This window comes from Solanum lycopersicum, chromosome 11 (assembly GCF_036512215.1).
Source record: "Solanum lycopersicum chromosome 11, SLM_r2.1".
NCBI classification, from domain to species: Eukaryota; Viridiplantae; Streptophyta; class Magnoliopsida; order Solanales; family Solanaceae; genus Solanum; species Solanum lycopersicum.
The window spans coordinates 2,231,237-2,249,042 of NC_090810.1; the positions used below are offsets into that span (position 1 = coordinate 2,231,237).

At 31.5% G+C, this 17,806-nt stretch overlaps 2 protein-coding genes across 5 annotated transcripts; both read right to left on the minus strand.

Annotated features, from left to right (window-relative positions):
- Nucleotides 1–4,366: 4,366 nt before the first annotated feature.
- LOC101248444 (serine/threonine-protein kinase D6PKL2-like) lies at nt 4,367–6,538 on the minus strand. Its single transcript, XM_004249938.5, has 2 exons — nt 5,876–6,538; nt 4,367–5,352 (listed from the first exon to the last, which is right to left on the minus strand). Exons 1-2 carry the CDS (start codon nt 6,427–6,429, stop codon nt 4,527–4,529), a joined length of 1,380 nt encoding a protein of 459 aa, XP_004249986.1. The 5' UTR covers nt 6,430–6,538; the 3' UTR covers nt 4,367–4,526.
- Nucleotides 6,539–8,933: 2,395 nt separating this feature from the next.
- On the minus strand, nt 8,934–15,065 carry LOC101248735 (neutral/alkaline invertase 3, chloroplastic). 4 transcript variants are annotated; one of them, XM_004249939.4, is made up of 7 exons: nt 14,813–15,065; nt 12,934–13,734; nt 11,896–12,061; nt 11,566–11,777; nt 10,133–10,626; nt 9,971–10,019; nt 8,934–9,478 (listed from the first exon to the last, which is right to left on the minus strand). In XM_004249939.4, the coding sequence occupies exons 2-7, from the start codon at nt 13,648–13,650 to the stop codon at nt 9,149–9,151; spliced, it is 1,968 nt and encodes a 655-aa protein (XP_004249987.1). In that variant the 5' UTR covers nt 13,651–13,734; nt 14,813–15,065; the 3' UTR covers nt 8,934–9,148. The 4 variants fall into 4 exon arrangements, with proteins under 4 accessions (XP_004249987.1, XP_010312548.1, XP_010312547.1 ...); XM_010314246.4 differs by having other exon boundaries at nt 12,934–13,794; nt 14,813–15,013; XM_010314245.4 differs by having other exon boundaries at nt 12,934–13,812; nt 14,813–15,003.
- Nucleotides 15,066–17,806: the final 2,741 nt, after the last annotated feature.

Here is a 17,806-nt window from a genome sequence, read left to right on the forward strand (position 1 = left end):
AATGTTGTTGATTACCTCTCCGTCAAGAAAATTTTGATTGGGTGGTTTGCCATCCATTATTGTAAACTCGAAACCCAAAAATCTTAGAGAAAATAAAATTTGAGTAGTGACTGGCTTGCTTTTTTTTTCATGTATCAAACTAAAACACTTAAATAGAAACGAATACTTATTTTCAACTCTTTAGCTTGTTCCCATAACTATTTTTTCCTTTTTTAAATGTCATTTATCTCAACCTCATTTACATAATTATTTTTCCTTTTTTTGTCAAATGAAAGTCAATTATACATATTCTTTAAGAAGCAAATGATAATTTAACTATATTTGGCATTGAGAAATTAGTAGTAAGTAGTAATAATTACTTTGCCTTTTTAGGAACTCATTCATTGTATTGATCAAATTTGAGATATGATTAAAAAATAACTAGTATGTACTAATTACGTTTCTTAACTCTATATTTATATTAAATCAATAAGTATAAAAAAAGTTTTTCAAAATACAAATTATTGTAGGAAGCTTTTGTTATTCAGTTTTCTAATTTAATAAATTCAAAAGTTGTATATATTCGGTCCCTGATTGAATAAATTTTTGAAATCTGTATAATTTGATTCCTGATTATATAAATTCAGAATTTGTATGATTCTGCTACCGATTGTATAAATTCAGCATTCGCATATTTTTACTATAGCTATTTATATAAATTAGTGGATTCTATCAAATGAATAGATATGTATACGTAAAAAAAGAAAAGACTCCTAGAATGACAGAGACAATTAATAGAGTTCAGATATATTATTGTTAATCTATGAACAATGTATCGAAAAAGAATTAAGAGAGAAGAAAGCATTAGTATTGATCAATAGATCACTTCTCGAAACAAACGAAAGATGAAACATAAACCATGGATCAACTAGGTCACAAGAAGCAAGTATTAACATTCAATTTTGTCTGATAACATCTAACGCTATGCATATCAAAGAAACAGGTTCATATATATTATTTTATATCAATGTCAAGTAAACGTCTCGAAATTCGCTATTAATTAACCATACCCTAAAAAAAGCACACCAACTAGTGAAAACATGTTTTTGTTGCTTGGACTCTTTAAAATATCGATAGATTCATATTGAACATGCATCATTATTTTTAAAAAATTCAAGCGTTATAATTTAAACGAGCAGAGATTTCAGATAAATTATAGTAAGATATTGTGCAACATCATTGGTATATTCATCCTCAAGTGATTGAATGAGTGCACTTACATGCATTTTATTGGTTTCTAAGAACCTATACAGAAATAATTTTAATTATATATAAATAGTATAATTTTACACTAATAAGTATTGATGCTATAATTTTAATTATATATAAATAGTATAATTTTACACTAATAAGTATTGATGCCATTAAACATACCTCGCTCTCAAAGGATTGATATATTTGGTTTAGTTCCAATTCATCCACTTTTTCGAATTCACCGTCCATAACCTGTATATAAAACGTAATGTGTATCGCATAAAATTAAAAAAAAAAAACAATTTTTAATTTTAAAATTTTTTATCTACATGTTAATCGAAGATATTTTGAGGGATTAGGTACTATTTACTGACAATGGACAAAAAAATTATACTGTTAATTTATCTTTAGATATATTATCAATATCTTTACATATAATTAATATTTAAATACAAATATCTTTACATATAATTGATATAATCAATACCTTTTTTTGTTATTTTTATTTGAATATTTATATTATATAAAAAATACTTAATAAACTTTCTTCTTTGGGTTTCTTCAAAACAAAAATCTTTTTATTTCTCCCTACCTTGTAGCAATAATTATTTATTCTAGCAAACTTTGTTATCATGCATAAATACAAAGTTGTATAACTATACATTCCCTTGGCCCTCTTCACCATCGTTACATGATCAAAATTTTCACTAAAAAAATTAAAATATAAAAAGCGTAACACACGAAAAAAATCAACATACCTCATTCTCAAGATGCTCAAAGATCCTACTTTTTTTCGATTTTTCGATGTCAACAAGCTACACACCAAAAAATAAATGCGTTTCACAAGAAAAATCATTTAAAAAGTTCTAAAAACATCGAGCTACAATTTTAAATTTGTCAAAAAAAGAATGTTAATAAATTATTTATACAAATGTATCTTTAAATACACAATATAGTATTTCACTCAAAACTATGAAGTTCTACCAAAACAATAATCAATAATTTTGTTATTGTTGTACCTCTTCGTCAAGAATATGTTGATCGAGTGAGTTGTTATCCATTCTTTTAGATTTGAAATTCAAAAGTCAGAAATAAATAAATAAAAATTGAACAGTAAATTACTTTTTTTTCTATTCTCAATCAAATTAATGCACTTAAATAAGATTTAAGTACTTATTTACCTTCACTAAAGACAAAATTGTCTTCTTAATTTGACTTTTTGTAATTCTCTAACTAAGCTTGTTCACATATTTATTTTCCTTTTTTTATATTTTATATCTTACAATCTTGTTTCTATAATTATTTTTCCTTTTTTTTTTCTACAAAGAGTCAAAGGACACTTCAGATGAATCTAAGAAATATTTCCTCTTTTTACTTTTACTTGTTAATGATATATTTTTTTATATATAAGTAATAGAATAATAACTATGTCAATCTTTGAATATTATAAATTCAAAGTTTTGGATTTTAAGAAATAACTATAGTTAATTATATATATAAATTTAAAAAATAAGTAATAAATTATCTTTTAATGTTTAGCTTGAATAAATAAAAAGAAACATCTACTTTCAGTATTGTAATCAAATAAAAATAATTATGACTATGAAATAAATTAATCATTAATTTAAGTCTAATGTTTCATGTAAAAATTTATCCATGAGTGATTGTAAGAACTAAAACTTATAACGTTCTTATTTTTTATATCATAAAAAAGTGCAAAAACACAATAAATTAAGAAAATGAGGCATACAGCAATCTTCTTACGCTCTATTATTAGAATTAAATAAGCTTTATTGATGAACTAATTAATTTCAAAAAATTATACTTATAAAAGATGGATCACCCTGATATTTATACACATAAATTCTTTTCCCAATGAAATAAATTAAATTTCTTATCATATTACATATGAAAAGTAGCATAAATAAAGATAAACTATAAAAATAAATTTACCAATATTTAAAAACGATATGCACTCATTAAAATTATTGAAATTTAAAATTAAGAATTAAAAAGGAAAATATATTGATATACTTAGTTAATTATCAAATATAAATATAAGTCGAACAAAAATACTATTTGAATAAAAAAAGGGATAATTGTATATAATAGCAAACTAATAACCTAAAATAAATGGAGTAACTATGGTTTGATTTAGTTGTGCTCCATAGCAAACGTTAGCGAAAGTTTGTCAGTCGCCTCTCTCCCAAAAATCTCGCTCGCTACTCTTCCATTCTCGCTCGCCACTTTCGCTTTATACACATAAGTGTATAAATTGTGTTTCTGTTTTGTATAAAGCGAGAGAAAATTGTATATACACATGCAAAAACATATATCTCCGTGCTATACACTTAATTATATAATTCACAGACATTTTACTTCAATTCAATTGTAGACAAATGCAAAATTTATACAAATATAGCAGCAAAAAAGGCCAACGAATTATACAATTGCAGTGAAATACAATTTTCTCTCGCTTTATACAACAGAAGTGTATAAATTGTGTTTCTGTTTTTGTATAAAGCGAGAGAAAAACATATATCTTCTTCCTATACACTTATAATTATGCAATATACATACATTTTACTTCGATTCAATTGTATGCAAAGCAAATTTTATACAAATATTGCAGCGAAATAGACAGTGAATTATACAATTGCAGTGAAATAGGATTGCGAATTATACAATTGCAGCAAAATAGGCCAGCGAATTATACAATTGTATATGTATAGCGAATTATACAGTTCCTATGCTTGTTATGGAGTGCAATTATGCAAACTTTGCTATAGCATACAAATATGAATTTTTTATTTGCTATATGTGAAAGTTATACTTACTTAATTATCAAATATAAATATAAAGAACAAAAATACTATTTGAATAAAAAAAATCTTATCTTATTATATATGGAAAGTAGCCTGGATAAAAATATAACTAAAAAAAAATTATCAAATACTTAAAAATGATATGCACTCAAATTAGTGAAATTTAAAATTTCGAGTTAAAAAAGGGAAATATTTTTTATACTTACTTGATTTTACCATTTTAATTTTCTAACTATAAATATGATTTGAAAAATTATTAGTTGCCTACAAAAAAAATCAAAATATTTAGGAGAATAAGACACAAGCTATATTCAAAATTTCATCAACATATCTCATTTTTTTGGTACTATAAATAGCCTCAGATTATATCATTTAGACTATTATATCAAACTTAATACAAATAGTTACATGTTGTAATACATAAATTTAATATAATAGTATAAAAATAACTATAATCGATACTCGAAATTAATAATAATCCACATAATCATCATCATCATAAGATGAGACAAAGTCTCTTTTACTATTGAAATTTGATGGAATATGAGGTGGTGTTGTACATCTCAATAGTGCCCAATTCACACCATCAAAAAAGGGATGTTGTTTTATTGTTGTGGCCCCCATCATGGACCCCATCCTCATGGTGGGGTCCTTGACCAAAAGTTGATTGATCAAATCCTTAGCCATGTTTGGAACCAATGGCTCTTTAGGAAACTCAAAGGCTCGAGCCACGATGTTAGAAAGGGTGAATTCATTATCAAGTCCTCTAAAAGGTGTTACACCATAAAGCAACTCGTACATGAAAATCCCTAGCGTCCACCAATCCACCGCATTACCATGTCCTTCCCCTGACACGATCTCCGGGGCCAAGTACTCGTGGGTCCCTACAAACGACATCGATCGAGTCTCGATCGGCTCAGCTATCAACCTCAAGGGTCTCGCAACACTCGATCCTCCTCCTCTTCTTCTTCTTCTTCTTCTCATGTGTTTAGAGTACCAACACGAGACATATTGTGGCATGATACAATTAGGCAAGATACACGATGACGATGAATTATACGGAGGCGAATTATGATCATTTAAATTATTACAATGTATGTAATTTGGACTAGTACCCTCGTCATGAACAAGTTGAGGCATTACTAAATCATCACATTTTAGTGAAAGATCAAAATCAGTTAACATAATATGACCGTCTAATTTTACTAACACATTTTCTGGCTTTAAATCACGATATATTATTCCCATCATATGTAGATACTCTAAAGCAACCACAACTTCTGATGTGTAAAACCTGTTACATCAAATAGACAAACTCACATGTTACATTAATTTAATTTTTTTTGGTCATGATCAAGAAGTTTCAACTAATAATTGAAAGCACATAATTAATTATAGTAGGACACATTAAAAATATCATGTTATTAATATTAAATATATCATAGCAAATGTGGGCCCATTAGCAAACTGTACAAATATTCACATTGATCACTACATCAATCATTAATAAGACATATAGTTAATTATAATATATAGTTGGAATAATTAATGCTAGATGTACTATCAATGAGTATTAGATAAAAATCCTTCAAAAACCTAAATCAAAATTCTAGGGTTCGAGCTTCGAGAACAGATAAATTTTTTTAAAAAAAGATATAAAATTACGTGTGAGACATTGATCGATAGACCGCCTGGTCAACTCTCTTTCTCATTGTATGTGCATGCATAATCTGAGAACCGATCTAGGTTTTTAGTTATTGATTTCTAAACTAATAATATAGACAACGATTAGGTAGAGGGAGAAGTACACTACTAACCGGACCGCGGCTTCATCGAATCTCTTTTCCGGCAGGTGTTGCCGGAGAACATGAAGATCACCACCAGGACAAAATTCAGTCAACAAAATAGACCATTTATCAGTATTAAAAGTAGTGTAAAGTGTAGGCAAAAATGGATGATCCAACATTTCTAATATTTCCATTTCTGTCCTTGCCCTAATTTCTTTACTCCTACTAACCAATTCTTCTTTATCCATCACTTTAGCAGCAAACAAACAACCTTTATTATTACCTTTCAACTCAACAAGATACACTGAGCCAATGTCACCACCACCAAGTTTCCTAATGAAGCAAAAGTCGTCCAGGGTCAAACTCGAGACTTCTGATTGCATGACGTTCCAGCATGGATCGCTACACGTTGCATGGGGCTTAGTAGAGGATGAAAATGAGGCATGTACATTGTACATGTTCGTTTCCACCTCCGCGTCCATGCTAACACGAACTTCTCCTTCTCCTATCTCTAACGTGGTCGAGCTGACAGGTGCAGACGCTGAGGAGATGGTCGTGTCATCGTGAACCGGAGATGTTAACATTTTTTTTTTTTGAGAGAGAGAAAATTTTGGATATTTGAAGGTAAATAAGATTGATGGAAATTTTTTTTTGGTTTGTTATAATGAAAAAAAAATATATAATATTTTGTTTTGAATGGTAGTTAGAAGTATCAAAGAAGTGTAGATATTTGGGCCGGCAAAATGGTTTGTGGGTCATATTGCCGGCGGGTTGAAATGAGTCTGGGCCCATTTATGGCCCAAGACAGAATGATACTACTATTTTATATCATTTGTCCTTTTTTGTTTCTATTTCGTGTTGGTCTTTAATTTGCGTCTTCGTAACAATCAATTTTATCGCGAGTTTTAGTTTAAACTTGTGCATCATAATATCCTCTACTAGTTATGTTCGGATCTAAAGACCAGTTTATTTGAAGAGCAAAGATTAAAGACCACCCCGTTTATAAAAACAAAACATTCAAATTTTATTATTATATTTTCTCCGTCAATTTTTTTGCCTTAATTAAATTTGAAACAAAATTTAAGAAGGTAAAGAAGATTTTTTGAATCTTAAAGTTATGTAAAATATACTGAAATATTTTTTAATATTGTGATCTCAAACATGTCATGTGAAAAGTTAGAACTAAAGAAATGATAAAAGACGAAAAAGATATTTGTTTGAACGGATTAAAAAAAGATATAACAAACAAATTGCTATAATTTAAGAGTTTTGTGATATAAGGTACTATGTGTAGATTAATTTTTTGGTACATATTTGGTGGCATATTAACTAATGGTTTAATTGTTGCATATTTTGAGCCATCTAGATTCTAGGCTACAGATATTTGAAAGCTACATATATTAAAAACAATATACCTATATTGTTCTTGGGGAATATACTAACATCCTATAGTTTGTAGGGTTCTTTTGGGAATTTTTTTTTATAAATGATGTATATATTAGTGTCGGAGTCAAAAAAAATTTATAGAGAGAGGTAAATAGAGAAAAAAACGATAGTTCAATATCTATTATATACAAAAAATAAATAGTTTTAACTTTTATATATACAGTTATAGTATAACTGTAAGGGTTTAGATTACGATTCACACCACTTAGCTTGGACATACACCAAAAAAAATTATGAGATGTTTATCTTCGTATAAACTTTAATGTATGCGATATTCTCACTGTAATTTGTGAATATTATGATTAAATTGCTTCGGTGTTACAAACATCAAGCGATGTGCAAAATTAAATACGATCTCTTTCCATACCTCACAAGCAGCAGCTAGTTCCGGGCTCCATTTGCAAGCCTGGAACAGAATTGACTGGGTGGTAGAGTCGTAGACGGGATCGTTGAGGCCCCATGAAGACGGCTCTACTTCACTGGGAAGACGCGGTACTCATTAGTGAGCGTCTGGTGACCAACGATTCCGGATTCCCCAGACCGCAGGGAACCGTAGCATGGGGGGACGTCTAATCCTTTTGAAGATGTGTACGAACGAGATATCCAGCAACAAGAAGAAGGAAAAGGATTGAATAGAGGAACTCCCGAGCCCATAAATTTCCCATTTGTCACTCAACGACGGAACCTTGCTTATTTCTTTTTTTGAGGATCGACGAATCGAATGATATTTCTGTTCCAATTTTTGCCTGTGTCGAAACGAAAGAGTAATGATTCTTGATCCTGTTTGTTAAAAATTCCTAGATTTTGGAAAAACACCATCAGTATGGAAATGTACACGCGGTAGAAAAATTACGTCAATCCATTGAAATATGGTATGCTACAAGTGAATATTTGCGCCAAGAAATGAATCCACTGGACAGAAGGGCAAATAAACGCTACGTTGGAACAACAAACCAATCAACAAAGACAGATGGAATGAAAGAAAGAAAAAGTTGCTCCGCAGCTCGCCCAGAAGAAGATAGACCCGCCCCAATTCGAATCGACCAATTGAATTCGGTATATTTTCCACGTTCATAGGAGTGCGTTTATGTTTCTGCTTTACGAATATGATTTCTGCTTATGTTAAAACTTTCCAAGGTCCGCCTCATGGGTCGGCGCCTACTCCTCCTGTTCGAACCGGGGTTTGAAACTGGGCTCCGGGGCATTACTATCACGGCTACTATCGACCCGAGCCGACCTGAATCCGTAGTTTTTCTATAAAAAATCGAAGAATTGGTGTGAATCCTTCGCGCTTGGTAAGCGCTTCGCTGTAGCCAAGCTTACAGCTAGCCTATCGGCTAGAGCCAAGCTTCGACCGCGAATATTCATTTTATACGGTCTCATCTTTATCACACTTCTTTGTCTTCCAAGTCAAAAATAGTTTCGTTCTAAACTCCTGTGGCCGCTTCCGTAGCATTTCTCACAAGATTCAACAAAAGTAAAGTGTAAAATGAATACTTTAGTGTTACAATATTATATAGGAATTTGCAGAAAATAGCCAAATCTATAAAATAAGGCCTATGCTGGCTTTTTTTCCCTGTAGAACAACAGAAAAATTTATACAAAAACAATTTTAGGCACTTCCATATGGAGAAGAGAACTCTAAGAGAAAATTCATCATGAATTATTTCATATTCAAGCATCGATGACGATGCTTACTCGTTTGAGGTTTACAGAAGAACATTATATTATAAGCTGAAATATTAAATAGAATTCCAGCTTGTGAACACCAGGCAAAACAATTATATGTAGTTATCAATACACTTTAACTGGCTCAATGACTGTACATTCAATCATTTGTGGGGTTGTGTGTGATCTTCACACTATGTAGGTTTTCTGGGGACTTTTTGGACCGCGTTTTTTTCTTCTGGGATTAGAACTGATAGCACAGGAGAAGGCGTTGAGAAGCTCGGAGTCTTCTTGGGAAATGAGAATCTTAGCAGAACTTGGATTGGCAAGGAGGAGTTTGGCGACGAGGTATCCAGCTATAGACCAAGTTTGGAAAAGGCGCGCTTGTTTCCCTATGAACCGTGCCTTTTTAGTGTCGTAATATTCTGGCCACTTGTCTTGTGAGATGCGCTTTTCTGCAACTTCAACAGCTTTTGCAGCAATCTCAGGTCTATTCATCTTAATACTAGCAACAGCCAGCTACAAAAGTTTCACGAGATCACGTCAACTTTGAATTCCTCACAGCTGATTCTATAATAGTATCTTAGGGGAACTAATTCAATTACGGAACACACAGACGAGCAAACCTTTTGACTATACTACATACACGAACAGTATATTATATATCACCAGTGAAATTAGTTCAAAACTTTCTGCACTATCTTTCTCTATCTTAAAAACAAACTAGTACAACTTCACTAGATGCTTACATGATGAAAGAAATTATATGAATGATGAGATAGAAACTAGATTAAAAATGCACTGCAATTTAAGTCATTCTTTGTAACATAATTTCCGATTAACTAATGAGACATAACACAAAACAGAGATGTAAGTTGTAACAATATGTTAATGTGAGCAACGGCATGCACCGCGACAAAATATCAGGTCGGGAAGGTCTAATCTCCCAACCAAAGATAAGACGGATACAAGCACCGAATTCCTAATTCAAGACTGACAGATAAATGTTACCTGCCAGAGTAAAGTTGGCCAGGAACCTCCATTATGGTAGGACCAAGGACTGCATTAAAAATAAGAAGATAATGTGAGATGAAGAAAGATAATGGACCAGCTATTATTAAGATCCAATAGAATACAAAGTGAACTTCTTAAAGTAACCGAGGTAGAAATTACGTATTCTTGGGATCACATCCTGTAATTATCTTCCACTCCTGACCCTCAAGAGCAGGGTAGCATATTTTAAAAGGCATATCAGCTACCAGATCTGTCCACTTGGCCTCAATGAGATCCAATATAGCATGTGATTGATCATCTGTTGTCAGACTGCAGACTATAGACCACAAGTTTCCTAGAGAAAAGAATCGAAAATCCATGTGAGCAGGTTGCAAATTTCCAATCAAGTATCCTCCTTTACTTGGCATCCAGTCCACCAGCCAAGGAGAAATCTGATCTGGATAAATATTGAACTTGTTAACGGCATCATAGGAGTACTCCTCCGTCTGGTACCGGTAAATCTCATTTAGCTTTTTCATATCAATCCAATAATATTCTCTGATATGAAATGATAAGGCAACAAGACGATTATTTAATGCTCGGATAAGGTCAGCTGATCCATCCTCTGGTGTAAGCATTTCTCGAGCACAAAGCAGTGCTGAATGAAACAGTGCCTGCAACAAATTGAAACGTAAGCTTAAACAACATTCTTAGGGAGAAACCTGAGATAACCTAAAGCCAAGGTGGATCTAACAAAGAACAAAAGCAACTGTTTATTTAAGTTTTCAGATAAAGAATAAATAGCTCTAACTGCATAGAAGATCAACACACACAAGTTGAGACATACAGAAGAAATGCACTAATAAAAATGATTCTGAAAAGAAAGAAGGGCGCAGAATAATACGCAAAAGATCTAAATACTCTTTAATGCCCTAATCTAACATTCAACCAAAGTTACACGATGATCACTCATGAGTTGCATCATAACAGTCTTCCATGAAAATGAAGGCACTACACTCTTGTAAGACAATATTTAAACTTATGGACCTTGTATTCTCTAATCTAATATTTAAACATTAATGACTTTTAAGACACATACCTCTGGATATGGGCTTCCTATTTCAGATGAATTAAAGCTGTAAATCGTTCTTTCCCATCCAGCATCTATTAAATCAGTGAAGTCCACTAAGTTCCCGACACCCCATTGAAAATAATCAATTGAAAACGTCTTGATTAGATCTCAGACCTTGAATTAAATGAACAATAGCACAAGTATCTTCTGGAATATGATCAATTTAATATCCCTACATTTGTTTACTTCTCTACTAAGGAAATAGAAGGAATCTTCATTCTGTTCAGGTCCCACACAAATCCCCTTTGCGAGAAACTACATATATATTTAACAGGAGAAAATCTCAGTAGCACAGTGCAGAAGAAGAAAAATTGAAATTACTCTACGATGGAGAATCTCCAAGGATATGCGAACTGAGCAATATTCTCAAATCTAGCAAAGGACTAAACCAGCTACAATTGATTCAACTATTTTTTAGTCCCATCTAAACACCAACCTATCAGGTATAACAGCTTTTTTAGTACAGTGATTGAAATCAAACCTGAATCTCCAAAGGGTGACCATGAATTCCCATACGGCGGTCTATCATGCACGAACCATCAGTCACCAACAATGTTGGAAACATATCAAAGCCATCAGCAAGACATAGTCTTAGTATCATTTTTATTCCAGTCTGAACATCAATTCTCTCCTGAACCGAGAGATCACCAGAGGACTTCCCATACGCACGTAACAAAATAATCCACCATAGTCCTGGGATTAACAGTTACAGTAGATAGAGATCTCTGTAAGCACAAGAATGATAAGGTGAAGACACAAAAATAAACAAACTTATTATTTGTTTTTTTGAGAGAGAGGTCTTTTTTCCTACCGGAATCAACTGGGGCAACTCGGCCAATTGCTGCTTCTCCAAAGTCTGGATCCAGTACTTCTTCTGTTGCAGAGTCATCACCATCCAATGGGACTGTACGAACCTTGAAACTAGCAGGCATCAGACCTTGACCAGGACTATGACAATCCATAGTTTTCTCCCAACTCTGCAGAATAATGTCATATCAGTTATCATTCCACATATTTTTTCCCTGACATCTGAACAATATATTTGATCATACAGATCACTCGGAATTTAGAAACACTTCATTTGATCTAAGCTTAGCTGTACGACAAACCACTTCCATTAAGAGAATTTTTAGACTACATAAAGTGCTAACCAGATTAATGGAGTATATAGAGAATATTCAGGTTTACAACCTATGAAACATCTTTTATTGAAATTAAGAATAACTTAGTAGATTGATCCCACAGTTCTCAATCATTTACTACAGAATTTAAAAGGTAACCAGCACTTGAGCCATGCAGGATAACTAGCTGATGCCCACTCTTCTTCCTCTGCTTCAACAACCGCTCAAGGAGAGTAGGCATAGCCACAGAAGATTGTTATTTTACCTCAAATAGAAAAGCAAAACCAGCGGAATGCTGAGAGGGATGTATAACAGAATATATTTGAAACAGTGATCAAACTGTTTGCAGACATAAAACATAATAGGTGTATACCCACATTACAATTATCTCAGCAAGCTGAATCTTTAAGAGGAAATATCAGTATCCAACCATTAATTCTAGAAGATTAGTCAAACAAATGTTTCATACTAGCTTACATATCCAGTGATAAACATGAAATTTCCCCAGGAATCCATCCCTAACTGAAAAAATAAGAAGCAGTACCATATCACAAAAAGTTATTCCTGCAACCATCTTCAATCACACAGCTGTGAATGAACATACATAACAAGGTTGCTGAACGAGATTAGAAACTAAATGGTGAGATACAAGCAGGAAAACTGCAATCAAGAAATGTATGACTGTTTCAAATAAATATCAGTAACTTGTGCAAGTTAAAGCATCTTACCTGCAGCTGAAGAGTGTGAAGGATGAAGTTGCGAACAATCTCATATTCTCCCTTCAGAAGGAAAGCAATACCAGAAGGTATAAAGTCACGGATAAAGACTTGATCATAGTTTAGAACATCGGCGGTGGAACTAGTTGGGTCCTTAGCAGCAATTGTTCCGACAGGACTACCACAATAATAAACCATAGATTCTCGTAGTAGTTCCCATGCTTCATCTTCGATAGAGTTTCCAGCTATTCTATTCAAGGTATCTTCCACTAAGCCATTTGGAGGTAAACTCCCATTGGATTGAAAGTTCTCCTCTCCTACTTTAAGCTCTCTTACTGTCTCAAACTGCATTACACTTGGTGTATTACCATGAACTGTATCGAAGCTCTGGTCATTGTCAATAGTCCATGACCCATTTCCCTTTTCTGATGCAAAACTACTCGCACTGTCAGCTTGCTGGCATTTGCAGTTCACAGATCGTAAATTGGAATGACCAATATCTCCATGCACACATTGTCTGGTGCTCTGAAAGCAATCTACCCTAATAGCACGGTATGATATGTGTGAACAGTTGAGGAAGTTCACACATATTGGACCCCTCTTCTTTCTGATTCTTATGAAGGATCTGGAGGTATGTGACGATCCCAATTTCCTAAAGGAATCATCAGATCCAAAAAGACTAGGTAGTGAACCACCTAAAACTTGCAGAAATGCTTCAGAGGTGGCCATCAATCCTGATGTTAAGGCAAGGAACAGTTTCTACACCCAGAAGAATTTAATACCTCCAACTCCAATGGAAAATACCTTATGGTTCTGGACATCCATAGAACGGTTACTATCAGAATGAAATGGAACTTTGAAAATAACCAGTACCTTACATATCAAGAACCACTATAAGCAAAATAATCAGGTCAGGTAACTGATTACGACTGTCACACGTCAAACTATCAGCAGAATCTTATATTTTTCAGCTCGTGAACAAAAGAGACTGACAGCAAAAACCAAGAAGATGTGATCAGACAAGACTTGAGATTTATAAAGTTAATAAACTATAATCCCAAGCTTAGCTTATTACTTCTCATGGCATCACATTTGAGAGCATAGTCCTCCAAAATCTTTATGGAGCTAAAAAGTCTACTAGGTATTGATAAAGTACATTATTTTAAAAAAAAAGGAACAAATTACACACAGCTACTGGAACATAGGAGGCAATGCTTCATCAGACAACTAAATCAATTTGAATTTAAAATGTCAATTATAACCCAATAGTTCTGCACAATTCAGGCATTCCCTAGTACCCTGATCACACAAAAAAACGCGAAGAAGATCTAAACTCAGTCGAGCTCCTATAACTGATGATGAGGAAAGTCACCTTTCTTCTCGATTCCAATTTTCTTCAACAAAGATAGTAACTTTCTGAGATAATAATAATTCCTAGTCGCGTAACCATCTGATAAACTAACTCACTAATGATGTACAATAAATCAAACCACTACCACTTTTTACTTATCCATCTTTCCTTCTAAAATTCACTCATACAAAAACCTTGATAAAAAAAATTCATTCAAAAGTAACCTAAACACAAACAGTAAATCATCTAAAAATTCTATCTTTTCAATCAATTACAACTCCCCCAATATACACCATTACAAATTTCACTTAATTACCAAGTGGGTATACTGCAAAACTAAAAATTCTTAAACAATACAACTATTTACTTCTCAGAACAATGATTAAAAGACAGACCCATCTGAAATCTTGAACTATATCAATAACCCATTTGCTATACATGAAAAAGAAGCTTAAAGTTTCAAACTTTGAGCAATTAAAGTAAAAACAAATCAAATCTCACAAAATCAAAGGCAAAAAAGGGTACAAATTTGATTTCTACCTTATAAATATTGTTGAAGAACTTGAAACTTCACAGCCACCAGCACAAATGAATGAAGAAATCAATGTCTTATAGCTTAGTTACAACTTGCAAGTTATAGCTACAAGCTTAAACAATTTCTAAAAAATGTAAACAGTTTTTTCTTTTTCTTCAAATAAACGTGAATAAATTGATTGATCAAATATGTGGTTAGTTTTGTTTGCTTTTCTTTATTATTTCTTAACATAATAATAATAATAATAATAATAATAATAATAACAATAATAATTTCATCCAACTTTAAAGACGCATAAGTAAGATATTTTGATTTGCATCGGTATTAAGTGTCCACGAGATATCGTGCGAATAAGTTGGGATGTCTGAATGTATATTTTAAAAGTTGGAGGGTTGAATTGTCAGTTAAGGTCAAGTTAAATATTTATTGTTTTTGATATCTCAACTCGTTTCTGATGTGTAATTTAAATACTTCAAATTTGCAAATAGAACATTTAAATACCTCGACTCATCCGATTTTCGTTCATTTGTCAAATATCCTTGATTGTTAGAAAACATGGACACACAAAGTATCAAGGATATAAATTCATGTTACATATAACATAAAAAAGATAGTTGATTCAAAAAGAAAGATATCGATAAAAACATATTTTAACCGCTATCGCACGAAAAGGAAACCTATAGTTTGTTTGATAGGTGCGAAAATGTTTTTTATTGTTTCCCTGCCCCCGATCGATGTGAATGAATTTTTAGACGAAACCCAAAATCACACTCTTCTTTTTGAGTCTGCTTAAGTGACGTAAGTCGTAAAGAGTTTGTTTACTATTAATTGTACAAATAATATGGTTTAACTAATTATACAAAACTTATCGCATAAATTTTGTGATAGATTTGATTACTCACACAAGTCAATTAAAATCAGGCATAATTTATAGAAAATACAAATATTATTATTATTTGTTACGAATTTTCAAATATTGGCCCATGAATTTTTTACCACTTTAGGCCCTAATTTTATGGGCTAAAAGCCCATATAGCCGGTTTCCTTTTGTAGGTGCTAGAATTTGGATCTTTTACAGGCCCATTAAATTTATCTACCATTTATAGAAAATTACGAAAAAACCCTCTCGAATATATCTTTATCTCCTTTCGTATATATCTCTACCCCTCTCGGACACATTCCTATCCTCTCGGATACAAAGCTATCCCTTCTCGGATATGTCTCACCAAATTCACACCCACTATCCTTCACCTTTCGTTTTCGTAATATTTGTTTAAATTATATACAAATATTTTTAAAATAATATTTATCGACTGTATATTTATTATTACAAAAGGAAATATTATTTTTAGCAAATAATTTTTTTTCTATCACGATAGGGAGTACTAATCAACCCTATCATACAGGGCATTGACTTAAATTACAATACTAATTTTAGTTAGTTCAGTTATTCTACTTGTGTTACTACAAAAGCGAGGTGGTTCGAAATTTCTTCATTTTAATTATAAATCTTGTCTTTGCGCTTTAACAAGCAAATCTAAATAGTTAAAATTTAAAATGCGATTAATCAAATTAATAAATACCGTTGCACATAAAAGTTTCTAATACATATAATTAGACTAAAATTTTGTTCGATTCTTTCGAATATACATATGCTTGTTAGTTATCCTAAATTTAATTAATTAAGCCGGCCATATTACCTTATTATATATATATTTGTCCATTAGAAGTAAGATAAAAAGATAGAATAACAAATAATACCATCATATACTAATTTGGCATATATCAAAATAAGTAGAATATTGAAGATAAATAACACGTTATTTATAATTTATCGATTTTAATTTTTCTTACGTTGATCATCTCTTTATCATCTCCATCGTCCAACCTAATATGATATTTTAGTTCTCAACTTCTTTAAAAAATTTATAACGCTCAATTTTACATAAGTATTAAAAACGAAAGAACAAATTAAAATATAAATATTTGCAATCAAAATATCGTTTTTGTGCCATATCTCCCATGAATTCATGTTGTTGCAGGCTCATAAATCAATATATCAATTGACCATTTCCATAGTTGATAGTTGTAAATTGTATACGAGAAAATGATCAATATTTAACTTATGTGAGACATAATAATATATTTAATTTCTTAACTAATATATATATATATAATTTTAGCTATTGGCATTGATAACTACTTGATTTTGTGTATATAAAAAAAAAAAAAGAGCTACGATTCAAATATTTTTAGCCTATAGATACAAGTAACTAAAAACAAACAAAATAATGAAAAGACAAATATATTAAACAGTATATATATATTTATGATGATGATTAATTATGATATTCATATCAATTTGTGTTAATTTTGATTAATTTTGTGAAATATTTGTCATCTTTCATTAGCAATAGCCAACAAGTATCACTTCCCATCGCTAATAGGAATCACATAACTTTGTTTGTCTATCAAGTTGTGCAAGAACAAACGAGAATAAATCACTCGGTATTTTGATTTAAATTGGAGTTTGAATTTGAGTCCTTTATGATTCGCAATGTAATTCGTTAATCACTAAATCACACCCTTAATTGATCTTTAATTAAGATATATATATGAGCCCTTTAATTGATCTTTAATAAAGGTATACTTATAAAAATAAAAAAGATAAAGATATACTTATGAGTGTATTTCGTATTTTATGATTTATTAGACCTTTAATTTTTTTTTTAAAAAAACAAGTGTAGATACAATGAAGATTATGTGAATCAAAATGAGAGATATCAAGATACAAAGGCAATTAAGGAAATCAAATTAAATCATTAAAGACATTATTATTCATAGATTTTGCTACTTAATTTTTGCTTACTATAACCAAAACCTTATTGGCATGCTAATTAATCATGTTCCTTTTTATTTGGATTTCTTACTTTAATTAAATATTGTGACTTGAATAACTATTTTTTTAAAAAAAACTTATCATTTCTTATTTTAAATGT